General features: G+C 36.8%; 1 protein-coding gene across 3 annotated transcripts; it reads left to right on the plus strand.

Annotated features, from left to right (window-relative positions):
• The first annotated feature begins 2,130 nt into the window (after positions 1-2,130).
• LOC117663860 (polymeric immunoglobulin receptor-like) lies at positions 2,131-24,270 on the plus strand. Of its 3 annotated transcripts, XM_034414363.3 has the most exons (10): positions 2,131-2,211; positions 2,446-2,510; positions 6,496-6,618; positions 7,796-8,131; positions 10,525-10,851; positions 13,148-13,259; positions 14,781-14,924; positions 18,971-19,086; positions 21,922-22,056; positions 23,204-24,270. In XM_034414363.3, the coding sequence occupies exons 3-10, from the start codon at positions 6,582-6,584 to the stop codon at positions 23,263-23,265; spliced, it is 1,269 nt and encodes a 422-aa protein (XP_034270254.2). In that variant the 5' UTR covers positions 2,131-2,211; positions 2,446-2,510; positions 6,496-6,581; the 3' UTR covers positions 23,266-24,270. The 3 variants fall into 3 exon arrangements, with proteins under 3 accessions (XP_034270254.2, XP_034270256.1, XP_034270255.2); XM_034414365.3 differs by lacking the exon at positions 14,781-14,924; XM_034414364.3 differs by lacking the exons at positions 2,131-2,211; positions 2,446-2,510 and having other exon boundaries at positions 6,295-6,618.
• Positions 24,271-27,224: the final 2,954 nt, after the last annotated feature.

A 27,224-nucleotide genomic window follows, 5' to 3' on the forward strand; every position in this document is an offset into this window, starting at 1 on the left:
ATCTCTTTTGGTGACATTTACATCTTCCTAGTTTTAAAGCCACATCACTCATTTTAAGTTCTCGGTTATTTTTTGTGCCTCAGAGATCATTGTATTTTGATACCTCTTCCAGTAATTCATTGACTGATTCAAATGATTTGGAGGGGAGGCGAGGAGGAAGTCTTCTGCAAGTTGGAATATCCCTAAATATATCTAAAACTGCTTTTGTTGCTTTTATGAGAGGCTCAGGCAATTTTGATTATGCAAAAGGAATATAGTTTATAATGGTATCAGCAATCAAACTATGGTTACAGATGTTAGAAATTATTTTGTTTGTCTATATATCAAAAATAATACATGATCATATGTGAAGCTGTCTTTGATTTATCCTATGACTATATAAAACTGATGTTTCCTTTTTCATCAAATGTCTAAAGTGGCATTTGCCACTACATCTACTATTTCTATTTAAGGCCTGAAATGCGATAGTTATTATATCCAATGTGTACAGAATAAAGAATACTGTATATCCTGTGCTTTTCTCATTGTTTATTGTTCTGCTTTCCAAAGGCCTATTGATCCTGTCAAGTTTTTGTGAGATTTTTATGTTGATACACCAATTTAAGATACAATGCATTAAGCAATAGCCTTCATACTTTTGTATATACCTGCTTAGTAGGGCTTTTTGGCCCACCCTGAGTGGTGTTCTATTTTATACAAAGTCAGCTTATTGCCCCCACAAACCGGGTCCTCATTTTACCTACCTCGAAAGGATGGAAGGCTGAGTCAACCTTGAGCCTGGTGAGAATTGAACTCGCAGTAATTGCAGGCAGCTGGCAGCTAAGTGCTACTTTAACAGCAGTTTTAGTCCGCTGCACCACCAAGGCTCCTCTTGGGACCTTTTTTCCTCTCAGGACCTCTTCCTGCTCTTCAAAATTATAGAAGACTCCAAAAGAGCTTTTGTTTGTTCAAGTTATATTTATTCACATTTATCATATTAAAAATAGATGTATTTGCTCCCATTACAACTTCTTCTGATAGTTTGTTGGGATTTTAATATTATATTTACCATAGGCTGGCAAATAATTTTGTTTTTGTGGATCATTGAGAGAGTCTTGGGGGAACCCCAGAGTCAGACAGACCACATGTAAGAAAGCACTATTTCTAAACTCTGCATGTTTAATTGCATGTCCTGCAATCATCTGATAAAGAAAATAGGTACTTCTTCCATGTCTTTTCTCTTAGTTACTTATACTCATTTTTTACTTTCAAATAGTACTATAATTTTTCCTACCTGGACAAAAAGAAAACTATTTAAAATTCTTAATTTTTTTAAAAACTCTTGAATAGTTTAAATAGAAGACTTATTATGTATGTAAAATGTAGGCAAATTTGGGGACTTGGAGACATATTTACAAAGTTGAGACATATTAGGAGCACTCTCACAAAAGGGCCAACATGCAGGATTTTGCATATATGCCAAATGACTGTCATAGTGATATGGTCATCCATAAAACATCAATTTAGTTAATAGCCAATTGGAAAGCTTGCTCCATTTCTATTACTTTCTCTAGTTTCAAGAATTCTCTCTACCACCTTTCCTTTGTTTGCTCTTTTTGTGACTAAGTAGGTATTTTCCTAAAGTAGCAGGCAGCATCTCCTCATCCTTTTTCTTTTACTAGGAATACCCCAGTAGTTTACAGGAGGCCCAGAAACTTTTTGGAAATAAAGATAATGTAGAAGGGCTTTTGCAACTTCCTACATTCTCAGGGTTTTGCTTGTTTGTTTGTTTTGAATCAAAATAATTTAAAAACTATTTAAAATTTAAAATTTTAAAAACTATAAGAATCTAAAACATAAAGTCAGACACAGAATACGGTATGTGGTGAGCCTCAAGGGAAATGAACGATGAACTAGGTTGCTGATTTGTGAAGTAAGTGCCAATATATCATACTTAAACTTAGATTTTTTTTAAAAAAAAATCTGCAGCTTGTCCATCTTCAGGGGATTTTGTTTCATTATGACCTCAGGTCCTTCCTCTTCTTTGAATCAAGAACTTCATTATACTACAGACGGTGGTAATTGAGATATATAAAGCCAGAATTGTGGCTTCCTCTTTTAAATATTCAACTGTTTTCCTTTGCAGCCTAATTGCTGAACAAGATATAACATGAAACTGAAGTTTTTTGAATGGCTGGACTGAAATTGACTCAGCCTTCCATCCTTTCTAAGGTAGGTAAAATTAAGACCCAGATTGTGGGGGCAATACGCTGACTTTGTATAAATATACAAAAGTATGAAGGCTATTGCTTAACGCATTGTAAGCCGCCCTGAGTCTCCGGAGAAGGGCGGCATATAAATCAAATTAAAATAAATAAATAAATAAATAAATTAGCCATATCTATAGTAAGGAAATATTTTGGAATGCAACCAAAATTTTATCATCTGTATTTTGTGGATTTCTAGGTCAGTGATGCAACTATCAAAGATAATATCTGGAAAATAGAGGTATATGAAATAGTCATCATTAGGTAAGTACAAGGCAAGCTTCTACATGGAAGGAAATACCGAATAAAGTTTTTTAATGAATAACATTGTATTGAAATTACTGCGAAGTGACCAAGTGGCATATGGTAAATTATATTTAAAATGTACATTGTGTTTTATATAAACGAGTTTTTCCTGAAACTAGTAGAATGTTGACAGCATGCCATATTGAATACAATGACTCTTACTTCTGTGGTCACTTGAACAGGATTGCAACATAAGTGTGTTTTGATCACAGGGACAAGTGTCCCTTGATCACAGGGACATTTATTTTAAGTAAACATGCATGAGATTACATTGACTAACAAAACTCTTAATTTTCTATTATGCTGATCTTACTAAGTATCACTTTATTCAAAGAAGCCACAAAAGTGAATCTCACGTAGCAGCTTTTGGAGGAGGAATCTTAACAGCAACAGTAGTGTTAGGTATGAACAAGCAAGTTTTGATGGGTAAGGAGCACAATTGTTTCTTGAAGACCAATGCCCGCAGAGTGAATGGGGCTATTCCAGACATAAAGAATGAAAGTTGTTTTGAGAATGGAAGTTTGTAATAATCCTGTCTGAGGACTTATATTGCCAGTCTCATTTTTTCCCTCTTTTTCAACAAGGCACAAAACTGCCATCAATTTTCAGCAGTCACGGTCAGAGATAATTCCAAAGGTCACTAAAAGGGGACTTAGGGCCTCCAATGCCATGGGACTGCAGGTTGCCCATTTTTGCAATAGGAAGCAAGCTAATTCTTCTCCTGTTTCAATTCAAATTGATCAATTTAATAAAAGGAAAAACTTGGTTAGATTAGAATTAGGATTAGGAATTCCAGAGCCCATTGCAATAGTCACTTCAGCCCTTCCTCAGTTTAGGTTACCTTGACTATAAGGTGACTTCAAGTAAATAGGTTCAACATTATGTGCTCAAACCAAAGACCCAATTTTATCAAGGTTATTTTTCAATGTATTTATATGACATTCTGCAGTTTCCATTGAAAAATGGGATTTAAATTTAAAATAAATTTGCCCTGCATACTTGCTGAATTAGGATGTGACCCATGGTGTCTTAGTGTGTGCTATAAATTATATAACTCATTTCTGCATTATCAAAAAAGAAGAAAAATAGAATGCAGATTTGCATTTGATTGTCGTAGTATGTATAGACATAAATTTAGAAATAATGATGACATTTTCATGAATACAATTTATATTATAATAGCAGCAAGGGTTGTATCAAGGTGATTCATGTATTCTATGGATTCATATATGTATTCTGTACAACAAAGGTGGTATCCCTACGCACAGTCACTCAGGCACTCGTCACTTCCCGCCTGGACTACTGCAACGCTCTCTACATGGGGCTTCCCCTGGGGTGCACCCGGAGGCTCCAGCTGGTCCAGAACGCGGCTGCGCTGGGGATTATGGGGGCGACGAGGTGCTCCCATGTGACACCTCTCCTGCGCGAGCTGCACTGGCTCCCGGTGGTCTTCCGGGTGCGCTTCAAGGTGTTGGTGACCACCTTTAAAGCGCTCCATGGCTCAGGGCCGGGGTATTTACGAGACCGCCTTCTGCCACCAATAGCCTCCCACCGGCCAGTACGCTCACACAGAGCGGGCCTCCTCAGGGTGCCGTCCGCCAGACAATGTCGGCTGGCGACCCCCGGGGGAGAGCCTTCTCTGTGGCGGTGCCCACCCTCTGGAACAACCTCCCCCCAGAGATACGTACAATAACAGACCTCCGGATTTTTCGTCAGGCCCTGAAAACCCATTTATTTCAGCTAGCTGGGCTGGCTTGAGTTAAATTTTAAACTGATTTTAAATTGGAATTTTTTAATTACGGCCAGAATATTTAATTATTTTAAACAGTTTTTAGATTTTGTATGTCTTGTTTTTACTTTGGCTGTTCACCGCCCTGAGTCCTATATTGGAGAAGGGCGGTATAGAAATTTAAACAAATAAATAAATAAATAAATAAGTATCATGAGGATTCATGTATGTATTCTGTAGATTCTCAGTAGACTGCCATGGCTCTTGCTTCCCCCTTTTAAATGGCCATGCTATCCATAGAAGACAAGGCTATGCTAGACAGAATTCTGGCCTGACAGAATGCTTGCATAAAAAAACTGGAGCTGAACAATGTCCCAAAGGTGCTTTTTCAAGAGGTAACTGGACTTTCTGGTTTTTCTTTGAAGATGTTTCACTTCTCATCCAAGAAGCTTCTTCAGTTCTGATTGGATAGTGGAGAGTGGAAAGAATGGAGCTGAACATGAATTATTCTACTTGGCAAAGGGGTTTTCCATCACTGCTTACAACCTTCCCCTAAATAAAGGGTTTTTTTTTCCTTAGAGAAGAAGAGTAATGGGAGTAATGCTAAATGGTTGGTCTTTGCATTTGAGACAAGGCAGAGTATATAGAAACATTAAAGAACTCTTAATTCCTTTTTATATGAAGATTAGGTCTTAGGGCAAATGGGGAGAGATCAGTGGTGAAATCCAAATTTTTTTTACTACTGGTTCTGTGGGTGTGGCTTGGTGGGCGTGGTATGGCTTGGTGGGCATGGCTTGGTGGGCATGGCAGAGAAAGGATACTGCAAAATCTCCATTCCCACCCCACTCCAGGGGAAGGATACTGCAAAATCTCCATTTCCACCCCACTCTGGGGCCAGCCAGAGGTGGTATTTGCCGGTTCTCTGAACTACTCAAAATTTCCGCTGCCAGTTTTCCAAATTGCTCAAAATTTTCATTACTGGTTCTCCAGAATCTATCAGAACCTGCTAGATTTCACCTCTGGGAGAGATTAATTTGTATGGCAGAGAGCCTCAGGCCTAATTGAACTGCACAGACTGGGCATTAATATGTGCTGTATCTGATCAAATTTGATTTTTTGCTATGAATTAATATTTACATTTAGAGAAAAGAGTTTGGAGATGGAGCATAGTGATAGTTAGTGAGATTTAACATGTAGGAGTTGATTTTGACTTGACCGTGGCTGAAATGTAAAGTGTAACTGCACACAATTGAATCACCAAAAGAGAAACTACCAAAGGACCCAGACATGAATAAGATCATTTGTTTAAATAGCTCTGAGTTCAGTAGATAAAAACTGACTGTATGGTTAAATGCTCTAGATAATGTGCAGCCAAGCACTGATTAGGATAAATGGTTAAATTTCAGGTAGGATTCAATATGCTGTTAGATCAGGGGTGTCAAACTGGCGGCCCATGGGCCAGATGCGTCATGTGCAGGCCATGCCCACCCCACTCTGTGAAGGGGAAAAACATTGTGATACATCACATGACAGCAATGTGATGCTGCGGGTTTGACACCTGTGTTTTAGATGCTCTTCAATAGCACTTAAAAATATTTTAATTCAGATGATAACATCTTGAACATAAATATTGTTTTCATTAATCTGCTGGCAATGTTATTTAGAAGTTCTAGCAATAGAAAAAATAGGGAAAGGAAGACGGATCTTACAAATGAATTTGGAGAAGTTTTGGAAGGAAAGAAACCCTTTGGGAAAGCTGCTTATTTTTGCAGAAAGCATTTAATTAAATGTCCCACTGCTATGTGAATGTTAAATACTGAATTTCACTGGAAATCAATCTCTCTCTCTCCCTCTCCCTCTCCTCCCCCTCTCTCTCTCCCTCCCTCCCTCCACCCCCCCTCTCTTCTGGACTTAATGATGTCAATGGGAGGACAGTGGGTAATCTAATGATGTAAAATGATGGATGGCAATGCCATGTAGACGAATATTTTCTCTCTTTTTTTCTAATTTTCTAATTTGGATGGAATTCTTTGTTTTTCAAAGTAGTATTAAGCTTATTTTGGTATACTGTAGTTTTCATATGGTTTCTAATGAAAAGTGGCAACAAAATTCAGGGGTTTCTGGGGATGGAGAAAAATTGGACTGCAGGTCTTCAGAATGGGGTACCACTTCTTTTCTTTTTAATAAGTGAAATGATTTTTATATCGCTATCAGGCATTGCAAGACAACTTGGAATCTGTTCTGTTTCTACCATTCAATTCAATTATTTTTCCTCTTGAATATTTCTGAATTCAAGCAGGATGCGGATTATCTTTATTTTGTTCACTCTGATACATGGTGAGTAGCCAGAACTTTTATCTCCTTAGCTTTTTCCTCACGTGTTAGGAAAGAATGACACTAATGATCCAATCAATGTTCATTCAGCAGTTCGATGTAGGATTCTTGCAAAAAGAGCTATAAAAAGGTACCAAGTGTAGTATATTCAGCCATTTCCTTCTTAACTGATTTTGACTGGAAGGAAAAATAATGGAAGAACAAGTAAGGAAAAAAGATGGGTTGACTGGACAATTCTGTGAACAAGACAGGTTCATAGCATCCTTAAAACAGCAATTGTGTGTGTGTGTGAAGCAACTTCCAAATTAATTTTGGGGGTTCATTTTTTGGTTTACCTTTTCTATGTATATCAACCACTCAATATTTTATTTATGTATTTATTTATTTATTATTTATGTCCCACCTTTATTATTTTTGTAAATAACTCAAGGCAGCAACTCCTATTTTCCCCACATCATATTTTCCTCATATGAGGTAGGTTGGGCTGAGAGAGAGGGACTGGCCCAAGGTAGCCTAGCTGGTTTTTATGACTAAGGTGGGACTAGAACTCACAGTCTCCTACTTTCTAGCCAGGTGCCTTAATCACTAGACTGGCTAATTTATTGACTAAGTGGTTTCTTAATCAATATAGCTAATACATTGCTACTATTTCTAGACTCCACCTCAGCTTTCATTCTTCTTAAACCAGTTCCTATAAGTTTGAATGTTTATTTTAATATTGAAGAAAATGACTCTTAGATTTTCCTAGTGTATATTTACATTAAAGAATCTGTAAGTAAAGCAAGATTTAGCAAACTATAATTTGTTTTCTCTTGGATATTCTTAAATAATTAAATATTTGTTAGTTGATTATCTTTTAATGTATTAATTAGTAATATTTAAATAAATATGCGTATTACTATAATTTCTTGTCTTGCTGACAGAATGAAAGAAGTGTTGCAATAATACAGAATAATCCCACTGACTCCAGTAGTACTCCAGTACTTACTGCCAAATAACTGTAATAAACAAAATATGTTCTATCCATTCATGATTACTAAAGTTTTATCTGATTTAACTGGATCTGGGTTAAGATTATTAATTTTCTTTCAAAGACTTTCTTGTAAATCTTGTATTTATCTTCCTCTTCTTTTGGAGGGAATAATGTGCTGACTGCATTCCTTCTTTTTCTTCAAAATAGTTTCAAGCACATTATATGGACCAATGCTACTGATACGTCATGTTGCTGGATCAGTGACAATCAAATGCTATTATGTACCCACATCAGTGAATAGGCATGACAGAAAATTTTTGTGCAAGGAATTGCCATATAAAAGCTGTCAGACTATCATTTCTAGCAGTGGTTTCATTGATCAAAATTACAAAGAAAGAGTGTCAATGTACAACAACCCACAACAAGGGATTTTGCAAGTGACAATAAAAGAGCTGAAAAAGACAGATTCCAGTTATTACAGATGTGGCATTGGCAAGACATATAATGGTTTATATGCTAGAGTGAATTTAACTATTTTAGAAGGTAAGTAAATATCATAAATGTATTCTTCTCCAAAGAGTGTATGTGTGTACCCTACTGATGGCTTATACTAAAATATTACAAAATCAAGTAGTAATAATAGAGTTACCCTGTTTCCCCCCCAAAATAAGACATCCCCTGATAATAAGCCCAATCGGGCTTTTGAGTGCATGGCAATAAGGCCAAGCGCTTATTTCAGGGTTCAAAAAATATATAAGACAGGGTCTTATTTTTGGGGAAACACGGTTGTATTACCAATACTAATCCTATTATTTTCTGTGTAATCAACTTGCTTTCGGATTACATATGGATATCACTTGATTCAAAGAAGGGAAAGGAACAATTTTATATAAAATAATCAACTTCTTATTGCTCTGCCTTTTAAGAAATTATTTTATACAAAATTAGAAAATCCTTTACTCACTCTGCACCAAGTGACATCTATATTTAACCATGCTTATATACTAATGATTGCAATGGCAAAGTTACACATTTGAACTGCATGTATGTGTATCATTAGACTTTTGTAAGTACAGTCCACAATGCTTCAAGGGACATTTTTCTTTTTTAAAAAAACACAAAGATAAGCAATTCAGGAAGAGAAATGTAGTAACTAAAACACATAAAACACATTTCTTGCTACGTTTCATATCAAATGCATGTCTATGTGACAGGCAAGTGTTATAGCCACTGTGGTGGTGAGAAAAGACTGCTGTAATATCATAGATGTGGAGGAAAATGAGAAAAAACAGGGGAAATACAAGAAAAGTATTTTTATTTTAAAGCTCTTGTTGTGCATGCATATATTTTCATGCTTTATCTTTGTTCATGAGTTTAACTTTGTATGCAAATTTTATATATGAAACACATACACATATAACATATTTATCTCCAGTAAGACCAACCAATAGAAAGCAATATTTCCACTTCCTTTTTAATAGGATCCAGAAGTAGAAGAATTGTGAAGATGCAGTAACTGGTAGTTTGGTCTGAATACTTTGCACATTGTTTCTCAGGATTAGACTCAGCCTAGTTTGGATACAGGGCAGGCCCAATTTAAGGGCACAGCATAGCTATGGCCACATTGGTTGCTGTCTGGAGGTGAGAATTCTCTTTGGTGGCACCTCAGATCTGAAAGTTCTTTCCCAGAGGGTTGTGCCTGGTGCACAATATATTATTTATTACATTTGTATGCCCATCCCAAATACACGACTCAGGGCATCTAACAATGATACATACACAAAAACTGTAAAAATACAGAGCAACCAAGAAAAAAGACAAAACATGAATCGATCCCTCGACACAACTACCAAGCGGACTCCATCTGTTACTTGGAGGGTCCAAGGTCAAGCACAGAGCCAAGATTCCAAGGCCTTATAGAAAGCCAATGGGGTGGGGGGCGGGAATCTAATCTCCAGATGAATGATATTCTGCAAGGCGACGCCATGGCAGAAAAGGCTAGCCCACACACCTGATACTGCCAGATTGGATAGGATGGGCAGAAATGATTGCAATGAGACAGTCCTTAAAGATGTAAAATTAAATGTGACAGTATGTTACTAATAAAGTTATTAAAAAGATATATTGAGGTTATCAATAGTAATACTGGGCATCTGGGACACCAGATCATAAAGGAAATATGTTAATTCTATTTATTTCTCTGAATTTATTAGATCAATATTTAAACGTATTAAGTCATTATTAATGAGTTACCTGAGTGGTTAGAATCACTGATAACAAATAAGTTATAATTGCAAGATTGGGAAGTTGCCATGTGATTTATTAAGGAATAGATAGATTTATCTTTAGGACTGTCTTTTGAACAAACCAGGACTGAATCAGACATTTTAGTCTGGTGGGGGATGACCTACAAATGGTATTGAGATAAGTTTCTGTAATGTTTGATTTAGTTCACAACAGTTTTCTGGCAGAAACAATAATCAATGTACTTTATGAACTATTGACCACATAATTAACCTAGCTACAAATTGGAAAAACCAACCAACCAACCAACCAACAAATAAGAGCTGTTGCTTTGGTGTTATTTTATTTGATTGATCTTAAATGAACATTGTTCATCCATTTCCAAGCTTATGCCTTTTGGATATTCCCATCTGGAAATGAATGAAATGATAATCCAAACTATCTGGAGTGATTGAAGGCGGAGCAGTATGGCTCTGGTCCCCAAAGTGTAACAACTTTTTAGAATGATTTAAATTAATTGTATCTGTTCAAAGCCCAGTCTGAAAAAAATGTAAAAAGTGAATGATTACAATTGCTAGGCATACTAATTCATTTGTTTCTCTTGCTGTGCATTTGGAATGTGTAACTGGAATTGTATAATGTTTTGTTGCTTTCTGATGATCAATTTGTCATGCCTTTGACTTTTTCTTTAGCAAATAAAGGTCGGCATTTGTCCAAATCCCCTCAAATTGTTTGGGGTAAGCTGACTGGGTCAGTGGAGCTCCAATGTCCATCTGAAACTCCCAAGCTGGAAATGAAGAAATGCAAGATGCTCAATACTGGTTGTTTTCCCATAGTAGGAAAAAGCAAGAATAATCAGTACAGTCCCCGAATTATTATGACCAATGGAAATAGCTCAGGAACTTTCAGTGTTACTATAAATGATTTGAAAAGACAAGATTCTGGAGTCTATGTATGTGGGACAAGAAAATTGGACAAGAATGCAAGTGTAAAAACCATACAACTGCAGATTGTGGAGGGTAAGCATTAACAGAAAAACTATAAAAGGTAACTGTAGCCCACAAAAGAAAACTGCAGAGGAGCAGAGAAAAAACCAAGATGGAACTGATTCCTCATTATACAATCTCTTACTTTTATTCAGTTTTCTGACTCTGTGCTATTGACTCAAGGCAAATATGCTACTGTAGTAATCACCTATTGGCTTAAATTGAGGGTGCACTTGGGGCATAAGGTCTGCAATATCATGTCTATGGAGATTTTCAGTCATCCAGGTCATGGTTGTCCCAAAGATGCTTTTTCAAGAGGCAACTGGACTTTCTGGTTTTGAAGACATTTCACTTTTCATCCAAGAAGCTTCTTCAGGTCTGAAGAAGTTTCTTGGATGAGAAGCAAAACATCTTCAAAGAAAAATCAGAAAGTCCAATTGCCTGTTGAAATAGCATCTTTAGGACGGTCTGCAACATCAGCTCTCCAACTCCTATGATGGCTTTTGGAGCCAAAATGTGCTTCTTGTGCTTCTTCTTGGTTTTTCTTTGAAGTAGACCCTCGGCTGGCATGTTTCCCATGATGATTTTCTTTAAACAGTAGTTCTCCTCATTCTTTGGAAGAGAATTAAAGGCGTTGACTCTCTCTTTTCGCTGGACAAATCTTCTCACCAATATCTTTGCTCTTCTTGACTTTTTTTGTCTCACTCTTCTCCCGGCAGTTCTCACTATCCACCATCTCTCATCTCAACCCTTTTGCATTCTATACTTCTTTCATCTTTCATTTGGTAGATTTCAGCTCCTAAAAGGTGACTGTTAAATTTCCTGCACTTTCGTGAGCTGGTAGAAAGAAGAGCTGAGCCACAACTCCTAAAATGCCAATCAGCTGTTTGGTAGCTTATGGCATGGCAATGGTAATAGCGGAGCTGTCAGAGCTGTTTGTAAAATATATATATCAGCACAGAACTACCTATACTTGATTTAAATTAACATTAAGCAGGCTGAGCATTCTGTAGTTCTATTTGTTTCTACTTAATATATCAAAATGGCATCAAGCCATTTTCTTTTGTTCAAATTGTCTGTTAGCTCAAGGTAGTCAAGGGTTTGTGCTTGCAATAATGGTTTTTTTTTTTCCTTACTCATAATTTAAACAAAATTCCACTATTAAACTAAGATGCTTCCCAAAATATATGCAGATGGAATCATATGCAAATTTGAAAAAAAGTATGTAATTCCTTGAAAATGTGTAGACTTAATACTAATTTACCAAAATCTGTTCTGACTATCATTTGCCTGAGGAGATTATCACATGCAGGATAGTATAACTTGTCAAGACATTTAGCTTTCCTTATATTAAAGGCCCATCTGAAATTCAGAAATTACAAAACTGTTGAATTTGACCTTTTTTCCTCTGATAACTTTGCATTTTAAAAAAAAAAAAATAGGAGGAAAGAAAACTTTCAAAATAAATTTGCCAAACAAAAATCTATTTACAAATATAGTTATTAGAATTATTTTTCTATAAATATCCTTTGTCTGTAAATATGGCAAAACATCCAATTATGTGAGATTCTACTTGCAGTTCTGCTAATGCTGTTTAAGTAGCATTAATTTTTGAACAACTGGTAGGCAGTACACAATGTTTGTGTTCGTAAAAGGAAGAGCTGAAAATCACTGGTAAAGCACATGCTTTTTAGGCAAGAAGTCAGAGGCTAACTGGATCGGGGAGTACATGCTGCCACAGAGAAGTCATAACTCTGGGATCCAACAAGATCAGTGGTGGGTTGCCGCCAGTTCGGACCACTTCGCAAGAACTTGTAGTAAAACCGGTGAGAGGCTCCGCCCACTGACCCGGACGTCATCATAGGTGATCTGCGCATGCGCAGAAGCTTCTGTGCATGCTCAGAAGAACGCTCAGGCACATCAGTGAAGTGAGCACCGGTAGTGAAGTTAAGTAGAACCTACCCCTGAACAAGATCATGTTATTTAATGGAAGGGATCTGGATTATGCTTTCCCTGCTGGATCTGATGGAGCAAGCAAATGCGATGGGAAATAGACAGATCTGCAAATAGCCTTTGCATAGTATTTGTCATATTCCTCCACCAATGATTTTTCTAGAACAAAAGATAAGAATTGTAAGGCCCCTTAGATTTCAATTTCCAACATTTAGGCCTGACAGCTACAATTCTGATATGTTTCTGACAATTTCAAATAATGCTGCTCAGATGGAAGGCTGATTTTTAACATATAAATAACAAGGAAGTTTCACCTTGATTTAGAAACATTTTGAATTTCAAGCTATAACATTATTCTATTTTATTTTTAAAACAGAATCAGTTTTCTCTAATATCTTAAATGATACCCAAACTACATATGAATCACAGACTACACCTTCATATTGGTATTGGAATGTGACATCTACAGATGAAGTCTACAAAGAAAGGTATAGTTAATGAACACAGATGGCTTCTAATTAAAACATTTTTCCATTCATTAGTGATAATAATTTTTCTGAAATTTTATCACAACTTGTCTCTGAACTAGACATCCCTAATCAGGATCCTTTAAAAACTAAGTCACAGGAAAGAATAAGAAACTGAATTGAATAGCATAAAAATAGAGAAACATGTTATTTAAGTGCTGCACACACTGGAATAGCCAAATAGTTGGATTCAGACTCAATGTATTTCTATTTTTTCAAGTAGATCTGTTTAAAACATGGCTAAGTCTGAATACTGCCCAAAATTCTGAGGTTTAGTTTGTGCTAATTTAGAATTCAGCTTCATAATCAACAATGGGGAGCTATCTAGTATTTTTCAGTATACTCCTCAAATGTATACCATACTAGTGGATAAGCCAAGAATTTTAGGTGCCACAATATACCTCAAAAAACAGTCAGCTTATCCCATGGATGGTCTTATCCTCAAGTAAATACTGTAATATTTGTTTTAAAGTATCCAAATTTCCCATATATACCTCCAAATAAGTTCATCTTCAATTTTTTTTAAATCAAAAATATCATAAAAATGTGGGTGGTATATTTTTTATATTTTAGTTAAAAATTTGAAAGTTGGGTTTCATACAGATGGCCTTATAAACTAGTATTAATTTTTCTAGCATATTACTGGAATATACCAGCAGGATGAATATACTAGCATTACTGGAATGCAGTAGCATTATTGGCATATACTAGATTGTTAACAATTTAACCAAAAACTATACTTGTTTATATTATATCTAAGAAAAAATTGGAAATAATTTTTGGGTTGCAATGAATGAATGAATTTATCAATTAATTAAAGATAAGCCAGTAGATGGCACTCCTTTCTTATGTCTTATTATATTGGTGGAAATGTGTAAATTTCAGTTAGAAAACAAAATGCGGTTTCTGCTACAAGATAAGCAAAAAGCATATAATCTGTGTTGTCGTCTTACCATCCAATCAGTTTATTTTGCCTAATAAGTATACACAAAACTTCTTAACATAAACTTGTTGATTGGATGGTTCAAGAAAGACTTTTAACAGTTAAACATACCAACTTCAGAATAGGTTTTTCTGCTAACGAACAACGCATCACTTTGCACCACTTCTTGTGAAGTAGATTATTCCTTTTGTTGCTTTTATCACTCCAAATGCAGAGTTTGATTCAATTCCTCATGAGTGGTTGTGGCAAAAATTAGCAGCTTCTTCTACTGATTGCATGTTTCGGCAATTTATGATGTTGCATGAGGGTACTACAAAGCAGATCCAATACTCAAAAAATGAGACATCAACTCACCTTATTCTAATTTCTAAAACAGCCAAAAAGGACTTTCCCACTCCCAGTATTTAATTTTTATATCAATGGCATTCATTGTTTAGGCTCTTAATGAAGCAGAATTCCATTCCCCTTTCTTGGCCAGAAAAACCACCTCCAATCTGCTATACGCTAATGATGGCTAATCTTGTCTATATCTCAAATAGAGTTTCAACGCAGGCTTCACACAATAACTTCCCATTGCAACCTAAAATACTAGAAATTAATCATGCACAAACAAAGATGTATTCACATAGCAGCACACTAATCATCCCCACAGTTGGAACATCAACCGCAACTGAACTGAGCAGGTAAATGCTTTTAAATATCTTGGCATTTATTTCCAGTCATCTTCTTCCTTGAAGCTTCACTCCTCAGATCTTTCTTTGCATGCCTAAACAATCTCAATGCAATAGTTACATATTCAATATGTAGGGCAACAAACACATCCCTGCAGTTATTAAATATTTTAAAGCTAAAGTGCTGTACCTTCCTATGACCAAACAAATTTGCAGTTCCCATATCATTCAAAGGTAATTTTTGATTAATTAAGTAATATTGGTTTGAGCGTTAATCATGAGTTTAAAAAAAAGGAAAAAGTTTTCCATCATGCACAAAAGACAGATGCCACTGGAGCAGCTCTTAATGCTCTCTGCTGATTCCTAATTTTATTCTTACATATTTCTGGTTGTTTGATTTAATTTGATTTGATGCCACCTGACTCCAGATGATTCTGGGTGGCTCACAAAACATCAGATAATGTGAAAAGCAACAAAACCAAAATAGAACAGAAGAGAAAGGAAAAAAATGATAAACCTGGCAGACATCCAATAACTTTACACATCCAGTAAAGGGAGCTTCAGTCATCCTGACTCAAGGAATAGGAGAACTGTCAGATCTTTACAGTGAGTTCAACCTGCCCTTTCATCTGAATTCTCTACTTCTGTTTTATGTTTGTTTCAGATTGATGGCATCTACTTGCTTTAATTTTGCCTTTCCCAATTTAGTGCAAAAACCTAGTGCCATGATGGTGAACCTATAGCATGCGTGCCACAGGTGGCACACGGAGTCATATTTGTGGGCATGTGAGCATTGCCCTAGCTCAGCTCCAGCATGCATGTGTGCACTGGCCAGCTGAATTTTGGGCTTTCTGGGCGCACCGGAAGTCAGGAAACAGGTCGTTTCCGGCCTCCGGAGAGCCTCCGGGTGGGGTGGAGAAGGCTGTTTTCGCCCCCCCCCAGGCTCCAAGAAAGCCTCTAGAGCCTGGGGAGGGTGAAAAACAGGCCTACTGGGCCCACAGGTAACCTTTTTGCCATCATGTGCCAAAAGAGGGGGAGTGCGGATGGGTTGTGCGTGTATGCGGGGGGGCAGGGGGGCATTGAATTATGGGTGTGGCACATGCTCGCGCAACCCCCCCCACACTCCCCACACTTTTGGCACGCAAAGGCAAAAAGGTTAGCCATCACTGACCTAGTGGTTAGACATTGGCACCAACTTCCTCTGTATGGCATTAAGCTGGGGAGACTTTCTATAATATGATGTAAATATGATTCTCCTAATTCCTACTTTGAGCATGATATTGTTATTGTACAACACTGAGGAGAGCACTAGCTAGTTAAAACCATGCAAGGTTTTTCAAACTGAGACCCGATCGTTATGTGGCCCAAATCCAATCAATTCTGGCAGATTTATAGCAATGACCATGATATGCAATGTTTTTCTTGTAGGTTTTTGGTGTTTTTTGCTGGTTTCCAGCAAGAAATACCCATTCAAATGAATACTTTTTCTTGACAATTGCAGCATTTGCTTAATGACTGCTCTAAAAAGGGCATAAAATTATTTCTGGTCACATGGGTCCCTTGACTTACAACCATAAATCCAACTCTATCATAGTTGTATATTGAGGATTAGCCCAGTGGTGGGATTCAGCCAGTTCATACCACTTCGGGAGAACTGGTTGTTAACTTTCTGAGCAGTTTGGCAAAGTGGTTGTTGGAAGAAATCATTAGGGCAGAGAACCGGTTGTTAAATTACTTGAATCCCACCTCTGGATTAGCCCAAAGCTGAAACTGGGTCAGGCGTTTAAGGTCTTTCAGAACGTCATCAGCTGCATCAACGGAGATAATAGTAACTAGTCTTCCAGTTAAATAAACTGGGGGTACCATATTTTAGACCACTGGCATCTTGCCAGAAAAGGCACACTTCCAAGGTCCCTATAGAAGTGTGCCTATACTGCTTAACCCAAGGTGTGCCAACCTTGTTAGATCAAGGCCAACACTACAAGAAAGGTACATCAATAAAACCAGGTGAAATAGGGCCTCACAAATGATGATAAGCACCTCAAAAGCAAAGTAACAACCAATGTAGCTCATTTAATAGAGGTATCATATGCCTATTACTCTTCTCACTGTTGCATTCTGGAGCAGTTGAAGTTTCCAGAGGTTTCCAGATGGTCTTAACCCACCACTTATAATTCCTACTCACTTGTTCGAAGAGGTAACCAAATCTATACCCTCCACCCCCCCCAAAAAAATAGAATGAAGGTTGTTTCTTAAAAGCCAGAACATTCAATGTTATCTACAATTTTCCTCAGTGTTAGTTGGAATCTTTATGATTGATGAAGAGTCCTCTTCATTATGAGAACAGTTACATTTCCTGATGATTGGTATTACACTAAGTGTACAGTAGGCATTTTAACAGCATATGTTATAAATTTCTAATCTGTATTTAAGTGTTTTTATGATCCAGATGACAAGTCTCCTCTTTTATTTGGCCAATTTCCAGATACAGGAAGTCCTCGATTTACAACAGTTCATTTAGTCACTGTTCACAGTTACAACGGCACTGAAAAAAGTGAATTATGACCATTTTTTACACTTATGACTGTTGGAGCATCCCCATGGTCATGTGACCATTTGGATGCTTGACAACTGGTTCATATTTATTATGGTTGCAGTATCCCAGAGTGATGTGATCCCCTTTTGCGACCTTCTGAAAAGCAAAGTCAATGGGGAAGCCAAATTCCCTTAACAACCGTGCCACTAATTGAACAACTACAGTGATTCACTTAACAAATGTGGCAAGAAAAGTCATAAAATGGGGCAAAACCCACTTAACAAATTTGTCACTTAGCAACATAAATTCTGGTCTCAATTGTGGTCGTAAATCAAGGACTATCTGTACTTCAAAAAGGTTGCAAAATACTTATCAATAGATATGGCTTATAGAAGTGATTTGGTTCCTTCCTTGCATTATTAACTATTCAAACTTTTCTTCTAACTTTTTTTTATTGGATTTAATCTGGATTATTTATTTATTTATTAAATTTATTTGCTGCTCATCTCACCTCAAGGCAACTGTGGCAGCTTCCAAAGTTAAAAGCAATAAGCAATACAAATCTATATTTGTATAATCTTATAAAATTATAAGTTAAGGTAAAAAGATGGGAAGGGAAGGAACAAGGTATGCAGGGGGTAAGGTGGGATCTGCTCAGGGGTGGGTTCTAATTTTTTTTACTACCAGTTCTGTGGGTGTGGCTTATTTTGTGGGCGTGGTTTGATGGCCATGTGACAATTTTTTAGGATTTAGCAGAGGTACTGGTCTACCGGGCTTTTAACTGCTTGCAGAGCTGTACCGGTCTACCCATTTGTTTTTGGAGGCACCGGTCTACCCATTTGTTTTTGGAGGCATCAGTCTACTCATTTGTTTTTGGAGGCACTGGTCTACCCATTTGCTTTTGGAGGCACCAGTCTACCCATTTGTTTTTCGAGTGCATTGTTCTACCACCACACTGCCTTTTAACACTGATCAGCTGTAGGGCAGCCCTTGAAGCCCCGCGGCAAGTGTTTAAACAGTTTTTTTCCTTCTAGCCAATCAGCTGGGACTCGGGAAGCAGCAAATAGATGGGGGGGGGCAAATAAAAGGTAAGAATAATGCGGGGTGGGAGGGAGGGCCCAGCTCCCGAACAAAGAAAACCGGTTCGGTGACATCATATAGTCACCGCTACCAGCTCAGCCGAACTGGGCCGAACCGGAAGGAACCCATCACTGGATCTGCTATTAGTCCATCAACCACCTCCAGCATGAAACCCACTACTGGGGCCCCAAGCCAATTGTCAGATTGAGGTTTTCAGGCCTTTATGGAAGGTCAGGAGAGTGGGACAAGATCTCCCGTGGGGGACAGAGTAAGATGTTCCGAAGGGCAGGAACCACCATAGAGAAGGTTTTTCTCCTGGACCCCACCAGCTGAAATTTCTTGTCTGATGGGATTGATGCATTTTTTTGGATGGACTATGAATAAATAAACTCCAAACTCTAGTAAAGGATCTTGTGGACATTTATACTGAATTTATTTTCAGATTTTCATCCAGTGAGCAAAATCTATTGGCAATTGTAATACCAGTTCCTGCTCTACTTCTACTTCTTGCTGTCACGATTATTTTGGTTCTTGTTAAAATAAGACAAAGGAAGACTGGTAAGTAAAATCATAAATTATTATTGGATCCTTCAGAACTGAAATTTTGAAATGAAGGGCAAACCTTGGATATAGCACTATCTGCAGCAAACCATAATTATTTTAAAATGAGAATATCTACTGTGTTGTTTTCATGCAAATGCCACCATTATATACTTTCAGCCTAACGGAAGTTCAAAAGCTGCAGCATTTATGTGACAATGTCATTATGTTTTATCATTTGTCTTCCTTGGTCCGTGCAGACTCCCATGCTTATTTACAGTAACACCATAATATTGCAGCTCGGCAAATTATTTAACATGTAGTATAGGTTTAAATTAAATAATAAATCAACAAATATATGTGCTGAAATAAGTACCATGATAATAAATATCAAAAATATAATGTCAAAAACTAAGACAGTTCTTGAAGAACAAGAATTTTCACTGGCAGAAAGAATAACATGGACCATATCAGAGAATATGTTCCCCCCACCAAAATGCATGAATCCACAAAGGCTCTGTTGTCATCTCATTCAGAGCATCAGTAATCAGAGATCTCTGTCCCTGAGACTGGTTGCAGTGCTGAAGATATTGCCATAATATTATGGATGCAAGCTACATGGGACTTTCATTATCAATATTACACAATGGCTTGATTTTAACATCAAAATTAGCTGGCGATTGATGCAAGTTTTCCAATAATCGCACAACTTCTGCGCAGTTGGCAACAGTGACTTACAATCACATTTCTGAACAATGGAGTTTCTGAACTGTCTTCAATAACAGTCCTTCACCTAGGCTTACAGAAATCTAATGTAGAAGTTACCCAATTATAAATAATAATTCTAACATCCACAAACAGCAAGCCTCTTAGTCAAAGAAAGGGAACAGAGGAGAGGTGAGGAAAGAGGAAGAGAGAAGAGATGAGGGGAAGGGAGCAGAGGGGAGAGGAGAGATTTTGGAGTCATGGCATTCCTAGATGTGATCCTCCAGATTGCAAAAAATTACAATACATTTAAGTGTTCTAGTAACTGCACCCATTCAATATTCTAGGCAAACCAGATTCTTAGCTGAATAGGCAGAGCACCTACATCCGTGTTTGTCAAGTCAATAACACAAGACCAGAGTAAATATTGTCTTTATTTAGAAGAGTCCTAAATCATTTTGAAGCTCTGTATAAGAGGGAGGGAAATATTTTGAATTAATTTTCACTGTTAAATAAAGTTGAGCACATGTGAAGTATTTCTTCTCTTTTATATGTATTTAAGAATTGGTTTCAGTACATTTTTAATAAGCTCCAGGAGGTTTTGAATTACAAACAGTGTTCAAAACAATGGTGAAATCCAAATTTTTTTACTACCGTTCTGTGGGTGTGGCTTGATGGGCATGGTGTGGCTTGGTGGACATGGTATGGCTTGGTGGGCGTGGCAGGGGAAGGATACTGCAAAATCTCCATTCCCACCCCACTCTGGGGCCAGCCAGAGGTGGTATTTGCCAGTTCTCCGAACTACTCAAAATTTCTGCTACCAGTTCTCTGAACTGCTCAAAATTTCTGCTACCAGTTCTCCGAACTACTCAAAATTTCTGCTACCAGTTCTCTGAACTGCTCAAAATTTCTGCTACCGGTTCTCCAGAACCTGTCAGAACCTGCTGGATTTCACCCCTGGTTCAAAATATTCTTTTTGGTGTATCATATTTATTTATTTCATTTCTTCCAAGTAATAATGAAGTATTAACCTGGGGATATATAATGTGAGATGTCTTGAACAAACAATAACTTGGCTATGGCTCATACTAGGTGACTGAGGCCAATTTTTCTGCTACTGAGAATAACAGAAGGGACTCTTTAAACATGTAGTTACATTTATGGAATTTTATGTTTGGGGCATAGTTGTAACTAAGATTATTGATAATCCTAAAAGGCCCCTCCTCAAATCTTTTCTTTTTGTTTTCATCCAGAGTTGGAAAATAAAGGGATGCTGATGTTTTTAAAACAGTCAGGAAAGAAATTTGAGAGCTGTTCATAAGTTTATATGTTTATATGAAATTGGTGGTATACAGATTTGATGGACCAATCAGTTCTCCAGCTATGAAATCAGACCTTACTTTTTAAAATTTTAATCATGAATCTTAGAAAAACCTTCCCACTGATCAAATGATCACAATCTAAATTATGTATGTAAAGGTGACCAAGGCATGAGAGACCATGAGGAAGGCCTCCCGGTCCAGGAAAAGGCACAATTGGCACACTAGATGAATCTGTACAAAAGCTTCCCTAGCTACAGTTGCCACCTGCTCCTTGAAGAGGAGCCATGAGTTCAGAAGCGCCCTCAAATTGTGCATCAGCTCAGTTTGAGGAAGTGTCACCCTGTGCAGAGTCAAAAATGGAATATCGTCTAGACTGTTTTTGGCTGGCCAAAAACACGGAAGTACTCTATCTCACCAGACTACTCAGACTACTCTGTCTGTAATGCACATTGCACATATACAGGTCCACATACATACAAGCCTGCATATATACAGGCCTAGATTGTCCTGTTTAATTGCAGATACCTGATACAATGAAATGGCATTTTAGAACAAAAGCTACATTTGAAAGCATATATATACTTAGTTATTGCCTTTATTTGACATATTTTTGCAGCCAAGTTTGGCAAAAATGGATATTTTCAAACAGTATACATATATGTATGTCTGTGCACAGACATATGGTATTGGTAGATGTGTGAATGTGTATATATGCATATGTATGGTTTGTTCCCACATTTCAAGAAAAATCAGGGTACAGTAATTCTATTATGTTATATCACTGGTTAATGGATAAAAATGTAAGGCTCTGTTTTCTTTTTTAAAGCATTGCTTAACATTCATTCGAAAACTCTTGAAGGAGAAGTGCCATCGACTAGTCAAAAACGTTTGGAGGAACTTACCCAAAATAATAGTAGAAATTCAGCAGATGAAGATGAGGGTGCTCTAAATTCTGATGAAGGTACAATATTTTCACCTCTTTGACTCAAAAGTCCTTCATTTGATTCATATAAATAGCAATAATTCTGACTCTCAAATTCCCTTCAACTTTTCATTCCTTACCAAATAGACCTATTTTAACTGGGTTGCAAAATCTGGTTTATTTGGAAACAAAAAAAATGAACAAAACCCTTTTTTTTGTCATCTAGTAAGTCATCTGGAGTTTGAGAGATACGGTATGCTTGTTTTTGGATACAGGTGAATTTAGGATGCAACAACTTGTCAAAATAAAGCACTCTGATGCCTACCAGCTATTCTGAACAACAAATAACACAAAATTTTGTTATGTTGCTGGAACTAATAAAAGTTAAGGCATCTGAAGGGCACCAAATTGTCTATTCATTATTTAAAAGAGAGACATTTGGAAAGTTACTTAAATTCTTGAGAAGAACCTGATGCATATGAAAGCAAACACCAGCTAAAGAACCAACAGCTGTGAATTCATATTGTTATGAACAGATGATAATATTTTTCTTCTCAATAATTCTTGTGTTTTTGTATTTACTCTCCCTTGAATAAAATTTTGCAATAATATCACTCTCTTATAGTCAATCCAAAAATTTTATGATGAATGGATCCTATACCACAGCCATGGCCTTGCTTATCTTCTGTTCATGTTAAAGTTCCAATAAAGGAGAATATTTGCAGCTCAGAGTTGAAATCAGCAGTCTTTGGTGGTCTCTGAGCTTGGTTGTTTTCTTGCAGATGTCTCATTACCCAAACTAGGTAACATCATTAGTGCTAGTGCAAGAAAACAACCAAGCTCAAAGAGCACCAAGGACTCTTCATATAAAGTTCAAAGTGAAAAAAAAAAGTCAAACAATTTATATGGGACTTTAAGAAGGTATAGTTTACATTTTTTTAAAAGCTAGTAAGTGCATATTTATCAGCTAAAACAGTAAGATTATATAATTGAAATGTAAAGCTTCAGAAAATTATAAATTATTATAAATAAATAAAAAATCTAAAATATTACATGGGATAGGAGTTTCCACTAACAAGGCTTCCTTTCTGTCAATTTTGTATAAACACAATTATTCTAAAATACTTATAAGTGCTTAAATCCATAGGATATCAAACTAATTCCTCTCTTTTCTATTCTCTTTTAGCAAATGCTACAGTTACTGTCTATTGTTTAGTTAATCCTGGAGACTCCAGTAAAAGTGACTGACCGCCTTAAAAATAACTTCGCTCATATTATACAGAGGACCTACAGAGATATCTGTTAGATTATGGAGATACGGTTACCATTTTGTATTAGCTTCTTTCCCTCACCTTATTTTGTAATGTAATCTCATCCCATGCCTATTTTATTGGAATGAAATTTGCTAAACTTCAGCAATATGCTTAGGAATCTGGGAGTAATGGCGGAATACATAGCCATCATGTGTTACAATGTCATTGTGAAAATAATGTGACTTTCTTAATTGCAACAGTCTTCAAAATGAGAATGACGCAAATTACACAATCAAATCATTTGTGTGACAATGTCATGATGCACTAGACAGACAACCAGTTTGCATCACTAAAGATTCAAATTATCACCAGGTGGTACAAATTCAGTCCCACAAATTACAGATATTGCAGAGCAGCATTTATTGAACATCATCCTAGTTTTATTAAAGAGCACTTGAATACCTGATATAGGCTGTTCCAGTGCAGCAAGTGATAGTACAGAAGTTGCTGGTTATAACTACCCCAGTGTTCCCAGGGCTAAAGTTACTCATTTTCTTTTTTTAAATTATTGTGTTGCCTCATGAGTAAGGTGATCCATTTATCTTACTCATTCAAAATGAAAGGCTAATACTTTGAAAAGTGTTTGTTGAATAAAAATCCTGGTTCTATATATGATACAAGTTTCTCCCACTTTTGATGCTTCGCACCAGGTTTAATCCTAAATATGAGGCCTATCAAGTTGGTTCTGTGAACAATGGCTGTGACAGCTTTATTTTACCATTTAGAGATGTTTTACCCCTTGAAGTGCATGTAGTTCTACAGACATTTAATAATTGACCCTCAGTTTAATTTTCACAGTGAGAACTTGCTGTGCTAGAAGCTCTTTTGTATATAACATCCTGTAACTATTTTATACAACAGTGTTCTTTATGTTCTTGACCAGCTTGAGGCTTTTATATGATTTTAGATTCATACGTAATTAAAATTACCTTTTGCCTAATTTCCATCTTTTAGTATGATTAGAAATAGTATATTTGTCTACATGTTAGGGAATAGATACAGTTAGCAAGCTCTGCTGTAATACATTTGTCTATGTGCAAATGTGTATTTAAAATAAAATTATTAAATATATATATATAATGGTAAAGTACTAGCACAAGGCATAAAACCTCAGGTCGCCAATGTAACGTGCGCTTCTGTAGAAATATGTAAAACCCACCTAGCTTAAACTGACTTGGAATTTAGTAATGATGGCAACCATATTAAATAGTAATAATAATAAAAACAATAATTGGTTTTTTAAAATTATGTTTTGAGGCTTCTAAGCAATGTCTAACACTGCATGCATGTGCGTGGCACTCTCTCTCTCTTCCTCCCTCCCTCCCCCCCCTCTCTTTCTGTGGTAAACTAAACCAAAAAAAAAAAGTCAAAGAAAGATAGACAGTTCTTCATTGCAACTTGTTACAGTCTCAAAATTTCTCAAATTCCTGCCAGAATAATAGTACATTTCCTGGCAATTCAGTTTCAAAGAGTAACAGCAGTTGTTGAAATCTGAATAGCCCTCATTTAAAATGATAAGAACTCATAATTAGTATACAGCTCACCATAAATCAGCTGCCAAGCAATAAGTCAACATTTTTCTCTTCAAGTTGCCGCATAAATGAAATGTCCAATCTAAAGAGCTAAACTTAATAGTTCAGCAAGATTACAGTGGCACTTTAGTCAAATGCAGCCTTGGGCAGAATTCTTCTGATAATATTTAATGGCAAAGAGTCAAATAATTCTGCAACTGTAGTTATGCAATCCTGGGGACTTTGGCCTTTTATGTGTGGTAAATAGTATAGGCTATATGTCATAACCCTAAAAACTGGAAGGAGTTTAACAAGCAATTCATTGTATGACATACATATAATGAGAAAAAACAGAAATGTAACCAGATAGTTCCACCCTCTTGAACTTTTGTCTCCTAGATTTTTTGATAAAAATTACTATAGTACTAATCCTTATTATGGTTGGTTGCACAATCAGCCAGATGTTTAAACTTGGTTGGCATTTTTATCCACCTATCAAGTCCTTTCCAAAGATCTGGGATAGGCAGATGTTAATAATTGTTTAATAATATTATGGATATTGTCTCAGGAAGTAACCTATTCTAAGTAAAACTGCCTTTTGCAATTGACTGATGGTGATTTTGTCAATGCCATATTTCCAATATTCTTACCACCGGTTCGCTGCACATGTGGATGCTCACTTTGCATACTCATTTTTCATGCTCGCTTTGCATGCTCGTTTTGCATGCGCACCTTCCACGCATGCGTCCAGCCTTCCATGCATGTGCCTGGCCTCAAAAACATGGCTAAATAGGACGGCATTACATCAGGGCAAGTGGGCAGGCCCACCCCACCCACAGTCACTGCTACCGGTTCGCCCAAACCAGTACGAACTGGCTGAATACCACCTCTGCAAATGATGCTCCAGATGCTACAAAATATCTATTACTATGGGTTCTATTTTTGCTTTCTTTTGCCACAGTTGTTCTAGTTCTATTTGTAAGTCTTTGTATTTTGTGATTTTCCCCAGTTCTTTCTGTTCTATTCTTTTTGCTATCTCCAGGTATTGCAATATCCATTATCCAGACTTTTTTTTCTTATCAACAATAATTATGCCTGAGGTGTTGTATGGCAGATGCTTGTCTGTTTGAATTCTAAAGTCCCAGAGCAGATAAGCTTCTTCATTTTCTATTATTTTGTCTGTTTATGGTCCCACCAGTTCTTGCTTGCCAATCAAAACTCCAGTGCAAAATATTGGCTATATATATGGATAATAATAAGTAGTAATTCTATTTCAGATGGTCTTTTCCATACACCTTCAGATCATCCATATAAAGGGGCTGGCAGATGTCTGACTTGTTCTGCATTGTTGACAGACGAATCAGTGCTGTGAGAAACAGTAGTGGTGATAGTGAATTTGCTTGAAAGATTCCTCTCTTGATATTAATCTCTTCCAATACAGTATATATCACCATTGAGCAGCAACTGTGTCTTCCATTATGCCATTGATCTTTTCACAAAGCTTATGGTGTTTTTACTGATTCCTATTATTTTTAGGCACTTGATTATCTAGTTATGTGGCAGAAAGTCAGATGCCTTCTTGTAATCAATCCAAGCTATATTCAAGTTGAACTTCCTTCCTTTAGAGTTTTCCAAAATCATGTTGTTAGTTAAGAACTGATCTTTTTTTCCTCTGCTGTTTTTTTCTGCTTTGGTGGAAATAACTTGTTTTCAACTGGATGCTGTTGGACTGCATCTGCTACCATACCAGTTAGCAATTTTAATGTTGGTAGTTAGGTAATTGGCCAGTAATTGCCAATTTTTGTTGAACCTTTCATTAATGAAAGGTAATGGTAATGAAACATTCGGAAACCAACCCACAAGCTCAGAGAATGAACCTCCATTATTCAATATTCAATTTCAGCTCCTTGCTGTGTATTGTTAAACTGTTTGGAAATCTGTGGGTGCAGACTGGTCAGATGATACAACCAAACATTATGCAATTCATCTTCATCAGGTCCTGACCAATTCTTGCTCTTCCTTGCTATTTTCTCCACCATTTTTGCTGTTATCACAAGTTCTTTCATTTCAACCTTTCCCCTTCTCCACTTCCTTTATCCAAGCTGCCTTCTTGTTGTATTGTTCCATAGTTGTACCAAGAACTGCAGTTTTTTTCTTGTCAGATGTTGGCTGCTTTATTGCACTCTCCATTGATGAATTGGTAGAAACTGTTCTAATTAGACTGAAATTGGAAACTCTGGCTGTAAGGTACAGTCCAATCTTTGTACCTGCTGATTTTCTTGGCTACCGCTTTTATTTCCTGCTTTACTTTTCCCAGTGCTTGCCTCTAGGTGTTATTTCTGGATCAGATATTATTTGATCTTCTTTTTCAGCTTTTTTTTTT

This window comes from Pantherophis guttatus, chromosome 3 (genome assembly GCF_059756535.1).
Source record: "Pantherophis guttatus breed Tessera chromosome 3, ASM5975653v1, whole genome shotgun sequence".
NCBI classification, from domain to species: Eukaryota; Metazoa; Chordata; class Lepidosauria; order Squamata; family Colubridae; genus Pantherophis; species Pantherophis guttatus.

What these genes read in the sequence shown, in the direction of transcription:
- LOC117663860 (XM_034414363.3), top strand. Translation starts at nt 6,582, where the DNA reads ATGCGGATTATCTTTATTTTGTTCACTCTGATACATG. An exon ending in ACAACTGCAGATTGTGGAGG is followed by an intron (nt 10,852 to 13,147) that starts GTAAGCATTAAC and finishes TTTTTAAAACAG; the next exon opens with AATCAGTTTTCTCTAATATC. An exon ending in TGCTCTAAATTCTGATGAAG is followed by an intron (nt 22,057 to 23,203) that starts GTACAATATTTT and finishes ATTCTCTTTTAG; the next exon opens with CAAATGCTACAGTTACTGTC.